The sequence below is a fragment of the Odontomachus brunneus genome, unplaced genomic scaffold (genome assembly GCF_010583005.1).
Source record: "Odontomachus brunneus isolate Ranch 3 - 2012 unplaced genomic scaffold, Obru_v1 Obru_scaffold_119, whole genome shotgun sequence".
Classification (NCBI taxonomy): domain Eukaryota; kingdom Metazoa; phylum Arthropoda; class Insecta; order Hymenoptera; family Formicidae; genus Odontomachus; species Odontomachus brunneus.
In genome coordinates this window covers 386,231-402,054 of record NW_022639569.1, presented here as the reverse complement: position 1 = coordinate 402,054, position 15,824 = coordinate 386,231, and the positions used below count along the sequence as shown (strand labels likewise).

Here is a 15,824-nt window from a genome sequence, read left to right as displayed (position 1 = left end):
AGAGAGAGAGAGAGAGAGAGAGAGAGAGAGAGAGAGAGAGAGAGAGAGAGAGAGAGCAGGAAAGACGTACCGAGGGAGATGAGAAAGATCTCTCTCCTCAGTCGCACAATGCGACTCGTTACAAACTCAGTCCTGTTCATTTTCTCTCTCTCCTTCGTCGCGCTCGCAGACACACACGTGTTCTCGAGCTGTCTGCCAATCGAAAATCGTGTCGGCGATCAAATTGAATTTCCTACATCCACTTCTTTCTACTCGTTGAGAGCAGAGCGGTCGAGTGGCCGAGGAAAAAATCTCACGGGATTTTCCGCGCTCGAAATGTGTGCCAGGAACGATGGCGCAGTACATCGACACAACGAATTGTTATTGCATATTTCTGTTCAACCTTTCGCGCTTATTTACGATTATTCCGTATGATTTAATGCGTTTGTATTAAGGCTTTATGGCAAAATTGTTTACTTCCTTACGGTGATGATCGGGCCTGCTTGATAATTTTTGGGGAAGAGAGATTGAGGGAGAGAGATGATGGAAGAACGTGCGACTGTGTGTCAAGAGCGTTAAAAACCTTTCGAAAGACAAGTGATGTGTTGTATCGAACGAGCGAAGATCCAAAAGCGCGCGCTGTACTTTTCATTTGCGTTTTTATTCCATCGTACTGTCGTCATTCCGCGTCAGTCCGTCTCCTTTGTTTGATCCGAAGTATGAAGGCGAAAAAAAATTCAGAGTAATGACCGCCGCGTAAAGCGAAGCAATATTTTTAATTAAAACGCAGGTGAAGTACAACATGAGCAGCATTACTTTCGCAACTGTTCGCTGTTTTGAATTCGACGCGCGGACAAAAAGGCACCACTCGGCGATACATTGTCCTTGTTGGATTAATAAAAAGAAATAATCTCGCTATAAATTGCAGCTTTAAAATAAATCCGTGTTGCATTTCCGTTCGGCGGAGAAGAATTGCGCTCTTGAGAACTGAGCTTGATAATTGAAAGACCTCCTGTCGGGATTTCCGCGCAACTAATACGCGTTACCGCGGCGTATCGTTAATTCCTGTAACTTTTGTTAATCTCCACAATAGCCAACGTACCGCGTAGTCGTTCATCGATGCGAAGAGGCATCAAATATTTCGCTGGATTCCTAGTTGCCTCGCTGTCAGGGATTTAACTCTTTTGATTTGATTCTATTTGAATTTTCTATTTACCTTTGAACTTTTGTATTAGGCAAATATTTACGCTAATTAATCCGGGGTGTCAATTATGAAATTGTTTTGTTTCGTCACGTATTGAACGATGTTTAAATTCATTTTTGCGCGTACTTTCCTTATGTATAAAAACATTCATAATTTTGTGCGACAAATAAACTTTACAGAAAAAAGTCAGTATTTCGTCGGCAAAATTTTCAAGTGTGGTATTCCCTTAAACGTCATCCGCGCTGTTTTCGCTTTTTCATTTTTCCTGTCTATTGTACTTTGAGATGTTCACGTAGAAGTGAAAAAGAAGGGAACAACGTGATTCGTGAAACGTTACCGTGGAATACGACGCGTCAGCGGAATTATACTTGCTAGCGTTGCGCCCGAAATTCTATGCGCCGGTAATACAGTAATACGTAACACGAAACACATACACATGTCGCGCCGCTGAAGCAATTTTTAATTATGTTTAACCGTCGGTCTATCCGGGAGAGACATTTCGCGATGAACAAAAAGCCCCCGTTATTTCCCAACGGAACAATAGCTTTCGTTTCCACGCAGTTGAGCGGCGGGCGAGTTGACGCGCGGATTGACCCTCGATTGTTAAAAAAAAAGAGAGGGAGAGGGAGAGAAGGAAAAAAAATACTAAAAAAAAAGAAGAACCGAAAAAATACACAAAAATTGGCAATGCTGCGAAATGATCGGCCGCGTGTGTTCGCATGGACGTCGCATACCAGCCGCGACAACGTTGCCGGCGAATCCGTTTTCGCGCCCGGCTGTCCGCGGCAGATTTTTGGTGCGGATGCGTTATGGGTCAGTCCGGGTGGCGGACAGTTACGTCGACGTGGACAATCGATGTTAGCTATCAGTTGCAGTTTGCGCGGGGCGGTTATGCCCGGGACAATTGTTATTGACAAATCGTAATGTCGGTCATCAGTCATGACCGTGACAGGGCACCCGCAGCGGCAGCGCGGACGGCGTGTTTATGCGCGCGTATGTGCGTGCGTGCCTTTCGCACAAAGGCGGTTTGCTCGACTTTGGCAGGACCGCGCGCTAATGGGAGCTCGCGTTCCAGATTGCAACCGGATTGCCGCAGTTGGCGGCACGCGTGTTTTAATTGTTTGGAAATCATCGGCGATTGAATGAGAGAAACGTGATTCGCGCGACATGCTTGCAAATCCTGGTCACATTTTACGCTCGCCTGTAGATATTAAAGAGGACGGGAAGAGATATCTCGCGGCGTTCTTCGATAAAACTGTCAACATTTTAGTTACAGGCCTTTGTAAGGTGATGTGCGCTTTAACTGCAGCGAGCTGTCGTCGAATGGATGCGTCAGCTGGGATATTTACGTACACTTTATGTCCCCGTTATCATTTTATCGTATTATTCTGCTTCTTGCGTTACCTTCGAAAAAGATATCAAACATTGAGCGTAATGCTTTATTTATTTTAGCTTCTCTTGACTCACATATCAGTCTCTCATATCGACGAGATAAAAAATTAATGCTTTTTGCGTTAGCGTTATTGTGCGCAAGCACTTTAACTGGAAACCAGAGTCCATGCCAAAAACAAACTTTTGCTAAATTCCATTTCCATTAATTAAAAAATTGGTCTCACTGACTGAAAACGAGTTTTTGTATATCAGGCCTATATCAACCTCTTCAATAGATTTAAAATAACTGTTCGATGCCGAGGGAATTCTTTAGAAATTTTTTTTTAAATGATCACATATCTAGATTGCTTTTTTTGTTACTATTTTCTTCAAAAAATTTTGTAAAATAGAAGACAATATATATCTAATTCATATATGCTAAGAGTTAAAAAATTCAAAAGTACAAAGAAATCAAAAGAATTTAATATTTTGTCACGAATTTTTTTCGAGTATATCATTTAAAGGGTTAATAGTCACTTGAAGTTTGTCTAAGGTCAGATACTCAGATTTTTATTCAAAATTACACCTAACTTTTTCAGTTAAATAATCATATGTGACATTACAAATGCGACCTATTAGACGCTACAAATGCTTGGAAACGTAATATGGGCCAATCATGGCTTTTCTTGAGCGCTTCAAAGAGTTTTCAGCGTCTAATAGATCACACTCTATATTTGTAATCGCGATTCAACTGAAAAATACTCTTACTTTGAACTCAAATCTAAGCATTTTATTTGAGAGGAGTTTGCAAATAATAGCTATTAATATGAGCCCTAGAAAATCGCGTGAATCAAGGAAAATTAAGTATGCTATATTTGAAAACCTTACCAACAACATACTGACTTCTTCTGCAAGCTTTATGACGTATTGGTCATACAGAATTATAAATGCTTTTACACAACGAAAATACTTGCAAAAGTGGTTTGGGACATTGCTAAATTGTGACAAAAACGATAAAAATTTTGAAAATTGATGACATCTCGAACTGTCAGTTGACGTAAATATACCTGATACAAAAGTTCTGCAGCTTATACATGTCGAACGTGTGTTTGTTTCGCTCAAAAGAATTGTAAAGAATATTATTATACATTTCCACAATTAAATTTGAAGACTTACAAGAAGTATACGAAAAGTTTGCGGAAAAATTTCGATATATACTTGATTATGTTTTCCGCTAAATATGGTACAGTAAAATGCACGAGAAATACGAAAAGGGTGGCGCGGTCGTGTCAGTGCTTATCCAACATGACATTTTGACGATCACCTCCATGTTATTGACATTTTTGGAGTTGGTCATTCACTTTGGCGTCCCCTTAAGGGGCCAATTTGTCCGAATTACGCTTCGACGTTTCCGTTGCTTTCACTATGGCGAAACATAGAAAGAGAGTACGCGAAAAATCCTATGGGAAACACGAGCGCAGCTCGTCAATGTCGTGAAACGGACGTAAGGACACCCCATGACGATGTTGAGATGACGCGCACGGTGAGGTGTGCTGTGGAGAAAAAGCGGGTTTCCACCTCGGGCGTCTGACGAGCGTTAATTACGGACAACGCATGCGGCGTCGACGTATTATCGACATTGTTATTCATGGCCGTCGTGGGGTCCTGGAAGGATGCGCGCGACAGACCATAACGGCCAGGGTGCCGTAGGTGATCCTGTCTCTGAATGCCGCGACGTCCTGCCGACGCTTACGATTAGTGAATGCCTGCGGCGTGTTTCGCTGGCTGGACATGTCACATGCTTTGTTACCATCTCCGACTGACAGTCCGCGTTCTTTGATGAATGACGACGAAGTCGATCACTCAATTTGCGAATATGATTCATTGAGTTGCGCGGGTCGCGCCGCGGACTCTCGAAATATGACGGATCGTCCTAACGAGCTGGCGCGTTTCGATTTTTATCGCGTTAGGTTTGATTTTTCTTTCGGCTTTTTTTTTGTATTATTTGAGCTCTCTGTTTGATAATTGGACGCACGATCGGCGCGAGAGGGGGCAAATAATGTCCGGTTTAATATAATTTTTCAGTGCAAATTCTCTTCTCTCCTGTGTGATTTTTTTCCATTTTCACGCGATGCAATTTACACGCGCCAGTACACGCTGAATTACAAAAATTGAACTTGGAGCTTTGTGGAGCTAATTTTATTAGATTAGTGCTGAGCTCTCGAACGTTATGCATGCTCACGCATATACACACAACATATATACACAGTCACGCATTGCAACGCATCTGTATTTTACATACACCGTGGATTAATGCGAGAGCTCCAACAAGGGAGATATTCAAGTGAAATTTATTGTCGCCAGACTTAGGAAGGAGACGGTAGTGGGAATACTGCAGTGTGCTGCAAGTAAATCGAGCGATTCACACCGACGCGAAGCGATCCCCTTCTGACACCGAAAAGACTATTAAGAACTTAATGATCGCTGGCTGCCAGCCGTGAAAATTTATTGTGCAATACAACGAATAAATTGCCGACGGTGTCACGCTTTTTGCGTAAAAAAAGAGTGTGACTTGTGTGTGAGGAAATTTTCGAAAATTAAACAACAAACAAAGGCAAATAAACTGTCCATGAACTGTCCATATGTAATTTTTCATTTAATAAAACAGTGTCCTCACTTTTTCAGTAGTTAAAAAACAATTACTTCGACACGTTCGCCGGGTGTAAATCCGAACGTGAAATTTCGCGTGTCAAAGAAGCGAAAAATTTCCAGATAGCCCGCACGCGCTCGCGAATTCAAACGTGAGTTTGCATTATTTATTTATTAAATCTGACCACCCGCCCCCACAAGCGTGGAGCGCGCGAGCCTTACGTACACCGGCGAACTCCCTGATTTTGCATTAAATTTATATGGTTCAGAGAGCAATTCACGTCCGAGGCTGAAATTACACGGCATACGGCGCGGTGCTGCGTTCAGTTTCGAATTATCGACTATTCCTGAGTGCATCGATAGAATCCATTGTTGGCGGGTGCACTCCAAGTGGAAGCGACATTCGCGCACGGAGACGGTAGCGGAAGACTTTAGCGATGAACGGATGGACATTCGGAATCGTGTACGAGCTTAGACTAACCCGCCCCCGCCGCTCCTCCTGCCGAAATGACCCCCGCTCTCGAGTGAGGTTCGACGTGGCTTTCGGGGACGAGATATCGCATTATTCCCGACTGAATGGGGTAAATCAGGGTCTCGTAGAGTTCCAACGTGGAATCGGCGGTTCTCTCTCGGATCGCTGATGTCGAGAGGATGAGGGTTAGCTGGCGGCAGCGCGGCTGCCTTGGGAATTCAATTATACCTACGGAACAATGGCACCCGCGCCGGTAATGAAGGGTCCGTCGCCGGGAGGTCATCAGATTACGTGGTATTTACAATATATAAGCCGGATGGTTGTGCGGCCGGGGGACGGGAGAAGAGGGGCGGCATTTCTTTTCCTTCTGATTCGCGTCTTCTCCTCACCTCCGCCCGCGAGACGTGCCGTGTCGAGAGTTAATTCTTGAGGAGATTCTAAGATGGAGGTGGTTTATCGTCAAATTTTCAGGTAACCGAGAAAGAGATAGTTTACACCCTTATAAAGACTCCCTCCGACGCGATCTGATGCGTTCTGCTTACGAAAAGAGATCTTCGCGCTAGAGGCAAAAGAGTTTCACGTCCATACAAAGAAAAATACATGCTGCATTCGAGTTACTGTTAGTTTTTTCGAATATTTCATAAGTTTATACAACCGCAAATCTATTATGAGTTCGTTACATGCGTCAAATTTATTCTAAATATATTCTAGTAAGATCCTAGTAAATCTAGTACTTTAATCAAGGATATTATTATAATTAAAAAGAAAGTTTTGCTTGCTACACAGAATCGAACTTTTTCTTTGACAAAATTTTATGATTTTCTTATCAAGAAAAATAAATTCTTTATTAACCAAAAATTCAAAAAAGAAAGTTTTCAGTTTATTCTGCATGTATGTTTCTGTATGAGCTTGCCTAAAGTTCACGATGAGTACATTTTAAGACTATTATCAAGAAAGTAGTTTTTGTCGAAGACAAGCATTACTGAAAAGAAGCGAAGTAAATCGAGTAATCGTTTTTCTTAACAATGAAATGGCATTTTCCTGTGTGCACGTTCCGAATGGATACGTTTCGCCGGAGAATAATCGCGGAGGAGGTGTCCTCGGCGAATTTCAGGACGGGAGCGAAATTGCGTCGTCGTCGATTGTTACCCGCCTCTGTGCGGTAACGACGAACGAACGAAAGAAATACGGCGAGCAAAGTTGCCGGATGAATGGGTAGGTGGGTGGTCGCTGGATGGGTCCAGCTGAAGTTTTACATCGCGCGGTGTCGACGCGTTACCGGATCTCATCGAAAGAGTGGATCCTTGTTCCAGCTCTCGCTCGCTCTCACTCTTTCTCTCTCTCTCTCTCTTTCAGATCTCGCATCGCACCGAGCGCACGCAATTTTTCTCGAGGCCATTTTTAACGCAATAAACAAGTGCGTAACACCGCTTTGGCCCGTTCGGAACAATTCCCCGGTGAATTTACATCGATAACGCGACGCGCGGCGTTACGACGCCCAACACATTCAATGCGCTCCGCGCAGTGCTGCAAATTGGATGAAATGGTAGCCGCGCGAACACGCTACTCGTCGAGACCGACGTTTACGCGATAACTCTTGACACTAACGTTGGTTTACGGCGGATATTCGTGACAAACAGTTCGGACGAACGCCTGAACGGATCTATCGGCTCGACGCGCGTGCGAGGAAGAGGGAAAATGTTGCGCGATCGAGAAATATTTAGTCCTCTTTGACCTCGGCCGGAGAACGAGATTCGTAATTACGTTAGAGGAGCAGCGAGGGGGAGGGAAGGCAGCATAGAGCAAGGGATGTAGAGAGGTAGGCGGGAGGGAGGGGAAAAGCACGGAGAGAGGTCGGTTGGTCGGTCGGCTTTGGCTCTCTCGCTCGATCGACCATGCGTTTAGGACCGCGAATGGATTCCGTCAATAACCTCTTTAAAACGGGCTAAATTCATTATTTGCCCTGTATTCGGCGACAGATATATACGTGTCGCTTTTCTACGTTTCCTTTAGAACCCTCGGAAGAGGAAGTTGCGATCGCTGTTCCCAAACGAGGGAACCCTCGAACGAATTTATTTCCAGATAGACAGATAAATTTGACAACGATCAATCTGCAAAAAAGTTGCTTCCTTTCTAAGTGGCTCGCATAGCATTCATATTTATCACATAGAATGACGAAATACGAAAAAAATACCAAAATTTACTCGAAACGTTGTGTCATGCAAAATGTAATAATATAAATATTTGAGTATAACTTTTAGTAAATTTGTCACTGCATCCTCCGATAGACTGATGTGTATCGCAAAACGGCTTAGATACAATGAATATCAAAGCGTAATTGATGGTCCAGTAAGAGAACTTATTTTTGACTAATTCGTTCTCTTATTGGACTATTGGCTACGCTCTGAAGTTCACTATATCTAAACTGTTTTGCGACTTTTACTGTATACGTGAACTTTACAACAATTTCAAGCATATTAAATCATGAAATTTAGCAACGTTGAGCCTCTTATAATCGAATTGTAATTATATTTATCACATAGAATACAAAGTAGAAATATGAAAAAAAATATTAAAAATTGTCCAAATTTGCTTAAAATAATATGTCATGTTAAATGTAACATGAAGATCTGAATGTGGAGTCACTTGCGAAATTGTTTCAGCATTGTCACCGTGTGACTCTGATCTACATCTTTTTATCGTGTTTTATTATTCAGTCGCGCGTTCTAACGACTGGAAGCTAATCAGTCCCTTTGTTCGCGCGGCGATCCTCGTGTATACGCACAATATCATTCTCTTTTCCCTTCCTCTTTCTTTGCTTTTTGCTCTTTCTCTCTGTCTTTCTCTCTTTCTGTCTCTCGTCGTCCAGCGACGAGAAAGAAATTGTCTCTCGTAGAGAAGATATTTATGCGTTCCGTGAAATATATTCCGTGAAATATATGTTTAAAATATTCACGACTTGTTTGGGGTATTACCGCGACAAAAGAATACAAGGACGCTGCGACTCTCCTCTTTGTGCGTCGCTGAAGACGGGGGATTGGAATTAACATGGGAGTCCGGGGAGTGCGTTTCCACTAGGAGGGCGAACAACCGGCGTGTCTCGTTAATATGGATTTCACTAACGATCCGACTAATTTGTACGCTCTTCTTCATTCGTACAGGTGCCCGCCGTAAAATAGCAAACGAGACGAAAATGCCGGAAAGACGTCGCGAGGACAAAGGACGCGGCTGGCGAAGCGAGATCGGTATCCACCCGCGTATCGGCCTGGATCCGCTCATCCGTGGAAAGCCTAATGGCCGACTCAGCATACATTTGCATGCGAATGACCGGGAAAGGTTCTTAGATATTACGAGCGTGTCCCGCGCGGCTCTCTTACTGGCCAGGTGGGCGAGATAACACGCTGCGTCAAATATGAGAACATTTAGGGTGCAAAAGAAGGAGGTCGCGAGAGAAAACATCTTGACACGACAGCAACGCGTGTCCTGCACCCTCGGGATATCCCAATGGACGATTTGACCCATCTACATGTATACATGCTGCGCGTTTGTAATTAAAAAGCTCCGCAGAAAGAGAGAGAGAAGAGAGTGTGTGTGAGCAAGCGCGAGTGGAATTAAAACGAAGATTTTTTTACACTCGTATAAAAAATATTGTTAAACTGTTAATTATTGCATCGTTGCTCATATAATTGTTTAACGACTTTGAAAAAGGACGCCGTCGCAAGTTTTTCGGGTATTCTCTCAATTATTTGACTAATTTATTAATGCAAAATTATAAAATTAAGAGGAAGTTCTTGATTTATGATAAAGAAAATTATCTTAAAGAAAAATATCTAAAAAATAAGAAATATTGTTTTTTTATAGTTACTAATATATTTATTTCTACTAATATATATATTTTTATATTGGGAACAAATTTCTCTTAAGTGTGAGAAAATATATATTTTCCTAAAACCGTTGCTTTTCATGAAAGTATTTTATTTAAATAAAAGAATAAAAAGCAAACATGTCTTTAGTATTCACCGAAAAAAAATATATCTTTTTTTTTCGATATTTTTTCTCTCAATATAGATAGCTAAAAAATAGAGGATTTTTACGAACTTTTTCAAAGAATTTAATAAAGATATCAATAGAGAGAGAGTTATACTATTTATCATTATTTTACGTACAATAAAATTATTTTTTATTGGAGAAAAAATTCAGATTTTATTCAAATTTTCTGTTAAATGCGGTGTCGCTAGATGCTTCTAATTCATAGACAATATTATATTTTGGGTAAGAATCTGATACGAATGGGACAAGAAAAAACTTAAAAACTGTATTAAATTTACTGGAGGACGAACTTCTGCTATATGCAAAAAGTGGAAATTTAACAAAATGGCAGCACTTCAAAGTCACATGTCATTTTTTCTCTCTCCTTCTTTTCATCTAGTGTCTCGAGAAAAATATCAATTTTTTTTTAATTTTTTAAAAAATTTAAGTTTATTTTCCAGAACATTTAATACAGTTTCTAAATGTTTGTCCCTTTTGTATCAGATTATTATACGAGCTATAACGTAGTCCATCATTTAGAAGCATCCGGACATAATGCAGCCAGCACGAAAAACATGGACAGAATTTCAATTTTTTAAAATAATTTTTTACACTTAAAACAATGATAAATACTATGGTCAAAACCCTGTATTGACATATTCTTATTAATTTCTTTAATAATAATCCATAAAAATTCCTATTTTTCGGCTATCTAAAATCAGAACATCCCTTTAAAGTTCACTTCATGAATCTCTTTGTTCGATGTGTTCAATGCATTAAAAAATTATAAGTTTAATATATAATCAGATTAAATTTATATTCTAATTACTATTATTAGTATAGTCTAAAGATTTGATGTATAATTGAACTAAAAATGTCTGAGTCTGACATGGAATATGATCTATAATTATAAGACTTATAAAACTTATAATTGTATTAAAAATTATAAGTCTGTTTCCGACTCGGGTATTTTTAAAAATCTGCAAAACAGGATGAGTTCATCGTGTCTAATATAGTTGTTCTCGTCGCGACCAAACGCTGACAGCACGGACAAAGTCAAAACCTGCAATTGCGAGACTTTGACCGTCGATTAGGCGATCCGTACACGTCTGCATCGAGTCGTTTCCCCTCGTTAAGGAATGTAGGTGGATGAGAGAGCGAAGATGGCGTGCGGATTGCGGAAGCAGTCGCGAGCGTTTTCGCGCTTCGCAGCCGCAGCAGTTCGGAGTTGCCATTCGGAGCACGTAGATTGCTAACCTAACTTGTTTAGCGGTTTTAGCGGTATTTGATTAGTTGAGTGAATTTCCGAACTGTTTCAGACCATCTCCCGCTCACTTGGCTGGGCTAGAAATCGGACGGGGACAAACCTTCGACGAATTCGATAGATACACGTTGTACACGGTAGATATCGGTGACGTGTCTCGCCAAGTAAAATCGATCGCCGTCGGATTTGGCGATATTACGCGCCGTTGTATCGTACTCTAGATAACGTGATGTCTCGAAACGCCTACTCACCTTGCGAGTAGCTCATGTCCTTCTTTCATGTACCTCGATAGTCACTCCTTGTGTCGGAGTCACGGTTATGCGGATATAAATCGTCACCTGGAACAAGAAAATACGAGCGATTTGAAATATTAAGCTGAGTTGAGAGATCATAAAAAAAATCGATGTTTACGAAGAAGATATTTTTTATCGAGTAGTATTCGTCGCGTAAATATGATACACGTTACATTCGGAAAACATCATCGTATGCGCATACATAAAAATTTGATATATGTAATGAAATTTGACAGAATCCTTCCTAATCTTTCTAATAGAATAGAAATATAAAAAAGGAATTACGAAGAATTTTAAGGTTTCTAAATAAAAATAAAAGTATAGATATGATGTAATATTTAAAATAAATCTACCATTATCGGAAATCGCAAAAGATATACAAATAACAATTTTTAGAGTAAAACTGTATATCCAAATAAAATACGAAAATAGTATCTTACTTAATATTTATATAATATGCTAGAAATAAAAAGATAAAAAGAGAAATTAGGAAGAATTTGTTATGGTTTCCAAATAAAAAAGAGGTTGTAAACATAATAATATTTAGAACAAATTCACTATTATCGAAAATCGAAGGACACACACATAAAAATTTTTAGACGTGAAAACGAATGAACAAATGAAATACAATAGTTTTATTTAATACATCTAATACATCTAAAATACGATAGAGATTAAAAAAAAACTACAAAGAATTTTGTTGAGGAATTTCCAAATTAAAAGGAGACATAGTAATGCTTAAAATGAATCCATCATTATCGAGGATCGTAAGATGTATGCAAAAATTTTTAGAGTCCTATCTAACATCTACTTAATACAATAGAGATCTGAAGAGAGAAACTAAGAATATTGTTCAGTTTGCCAAATAAGAAGGAAGATGAATATATAGTAACTCTTAAAATAAATTCACCATTATATCGGAAATAGTACGAGCGGGATAAGCTCAAACGATAGCCCGTTGATTCAATCGCGTGTAATCATACGTCTGTTCCCATGCAGCTCTCGGCGAAGTAAGGAATCCTCGGTATTCGAACTATATTCGAGCATCTACCACGGTTGACGACGTTGGATCAAAGATAATATTGGTTCGCAGTCAGGGAATGGATCGGGTGTTACATCCGTGTTCGAAGTTCGCTCTTCACGACCGCAGCGATTTCGACGACGATAGCCGGAACGTGAAATAAAGAGGATATTCGGCGCAGCGGCGGCGACGACGCTGACCCCGCGAGTAAATTAGTTCCGGAAACTATTTCCAAGCCGGTTTAACGTCCGACGTATAACCGGCAATCTCTCGTACGTAAGCTCGGAAACTCCCCTCATCGTCGCGCCGCGCTCCGAGCGCACATTCTGCAAACGTCGGTAACTAAGGTAGCCCTTTTTTTTCACGGCTAACGAAACAACGTGTAATCTAGGCGAAATATCGATCGTTGTTACGCAGCGGTAACGTTACATCGGAAGCGGTCGCGCCTAATGGGCAAATATTATCTCGCAAAACAAAATCACGCGATATTTTTGTACTAGGGGGACTCAGGAAATACAAACATAAAATACAAAAATAACCGTCGCCTCTTTTTTTCTCAATCAAACGTTAAATCAAATCCATACTTTGCGATTGTGAGTTTGTGCGCGTCTCAGTTACAATCACGACTTATATGACACATTACACAGAATGTCCCAGCTCGATTTCAGAATCTTTCGTGAGGGTGCAGAGCGTATTGAAGTGAACACAAAGATCCGTTTTGCGATATTCGCAATAGCTATCGAGATATTAATTAAAGAATATTGATGAATGATCATACACGATATGGTGGATGGGCTGTAGTGGCGCCACCTGCCGTTGTATATACTTATACATTGGGTTAAACTGAACAAAAAAGTCCTCTACTATTTTGCAAATGACCGCATAGATTTTTAGTTATTAATTAAAGAAGATTTGTGTGCTATCATGCACAAACATGCAACAATTTTTTTTTCATTGATAACTAAAAATTTGCAAAATGTTTGTTTGCAAAATGTTAAAGGACTTTTTTGTTCAATTTGATCTAATGTACATAATAGTATACATTGCCACTGCAGCTCATCTACTATGAGCGTGATTATTTACTAATCTTCTTTAATTAATATTTCGAGATTTATTGCGAATATCGCAAAACGGTATGGGATTTTTATGTTCACCTCAGTTCGCTCTATGCCACCATGAACGCTTCGTAAATTGTTCTGCAACACCCTGTATTATTGTACACTTGGGGAACATAAAATCTGGAATGCAACTTGCGAGACCGGGGGAACGTTACCCCTTTTACGCGCCATTCCCCTTCAGTTGTGATCATTCGGTTAGGCGTCAATGAAAGGAAAGCTTGAACCAGATTGATGTTTTTTCTTTTGTGTTTACAAAGCGCGAGTAAACGTCTAAGCCGCGACACTCGCGGCGCGCAATCAAACAATGCGTCTTTTGATCTCGCGCTTTGTAAACAGAGAAAAGGAAACATCAGTGGCCACTGATTCAAGCTTTCCTTTAACGTTTCGTTATATGACGTGCAACATGTCAGCCTTAGTGAAATAAAGCGTGGCCGCATTATTGAGATGTGTGAAAGTAATATCACTCGATCTCACTTTCGGAGACCGAAAGCGAACCTGCTATCAATACTGCGGCGGACCTAACCTTCGGATAGTGCGGTTTCCGGTAATTTGAAAAATATTTTTAAACTTTTAAAAAATTATCGAAAGGAAATAGAAGTCAAAAGTGCTGCAGGAGACAATACTCGACAAGATATGCACGCTTGACCCTATTTTCGGATACGACTTTTGGAAATTCCAAAATTGTTTTAAAAATGTTAGGAAAGTTACTGAGAAAAACGCTCATCCAGAGTGTGCTCACTTGTGTGTGTATCCAAGGATATGTAACTACGTATGCGTATAACTAATACGCGTGTATGCGTATCACTGACACGCGCATGGCTTGATACATCTTTATATGTACGATAATCCTCATAATGCGCATGCACGGGAAAGCGGCCTTGTTAACAACACAAAGTCGAACTCAATCTTCGCAGAGAGATTTTCGGAAATTTGAAAATTTTATTCAAGATTTTGAGAAAATTATTAAGGGAACAGAAAAACGTGCATCCAAAATGCGCTGCAGGTGATAGTATTCGACGAGATGAACACGTTCGACTCCACTTTAGGAGACCACTTTAAGGAAATTTGAAAATTTTTCTGCAATGATGTGTTTGCGTAATGATGGAGAAGCATTGTATCCACTTTGACCTAATCTACATGTACACGAGATACGGAACATTTTGCGTCAGAAACGCTATACATTATACTCGGAACGCTTATATTTTTCTCGAAATGAAAAGGGGGCGAAAGACGAAATCGTGACTCGATGTCTTGAATTTTTGCCCGGCACCTCTCATTATCCTCCCATCGGAAAAAGCTGCGAGCAGAGAAAAAGTTCCGTTCTCGCAGTATACAGGCAGCCTCATAAGAACACTGATTACACCGTTATCGATTAAGTAACGGTCGCTTTCCTTTCTTCCGCCCTCCTCCCTTTTCCTCTCCAACGATTGGAAATCGAGGTGGTACAAACGAGGGTGGTTACGCAGCGCCGTTGAACTCCGTTAGCAGCCCGTGATATACGAGGACTTATTAGCTGACTGAGCCAATATTACCGCAAACGGTTTGTCCATCTGGCGAGCTAATTAGCAACTCGCGATACAAAACGCCGTGTCGAGCTCCCTAATAACTGGCGCGTATCGGCCACGTTTTATTCGACGTGTACGTAAGCCGTAACACTCGTAATCTCCTCCTAACGCCCGGCGTGTAATTGCGTTACCGATTTATACGGCCGATAATAACCGCCCGCGTTACTCTTTACTGCCGATTCGTGGCACGCTATTCGCCGCGGTCCAAGTTTCGCCGCGAACCGTTCGCGTACGATTGATACGACCGCTCTTTCCGAATTATTCGTAATTGCGCATCGAACCGCGAGCACGCCCCCTATTAGCCAACATCCTGGCAACGTGTACGCCGCGGTGAAGTGCCGGAAATACCTCTTGAGTATCGCGGTATTAATTACGACGTCTCGTCAAACTTTAGAGACGGTAATAAATCATATTCGTTACTCCGTCGGGGTAACACGGCGCGTTTCGGGACTAATCCCGGGAAAATTTTGCAAAATTAGCGTACGGGCGGGAAACAAAACCCGGTGGAGCGAGCGAGCGAACTCGACATTCGACGATGAAGTTTGCCGAGTGCTCTTAGATTAACATGTTTCTTTCGACACGATTGGCGGATTTGCGATGACAGACAGAGGTTGAAAAACGCGTGTCAACGTGAAATGCACACACAGTACCGCGGTACCTCGCGAGATAAAGCAGATTTGTCCAGTGCTCGCGCGCGTCTATTTGGGAATATTTATTCACCGTGACGGCGGATTTCGTTCTCGTTGTGTCGACACAGAGGGAGAGAGAGGGAGGGAGGGAGGGAGAGAGAGAGAGGGAGGACGTAAGGAGGGGAGAAGGAAAATGATGTAATTGCAACCGCGAAAATGCAATTGCGAAC

General features: G+C 41.2%; 1 protein-coding gene across 1 annotated transcript in view; it reads right to left on the bottom strand.

Annotated features, from left to right (window-relative positions):
- LOC116849590 (teneurin-m) overlaps positions 1-15,824 on the bottom strand; it is a 967,489-nt gene that overhangs the window by 668,485 nt on the left and 283,180 nt on the right. Inside the window, exon 2 of the mRNA XM_032826903.1 lies at positions 11,220-11,306. Within this exon, the coding sequence (XP_032682794.1) occupies positions 11,220-11,235 (16 nt within the window). The 5' untranslated portion in view covers positions 11,236-11,306. The remainder of the gene's footprint in view (positions 1-11,219; positions 11,307-15,824) is intronic.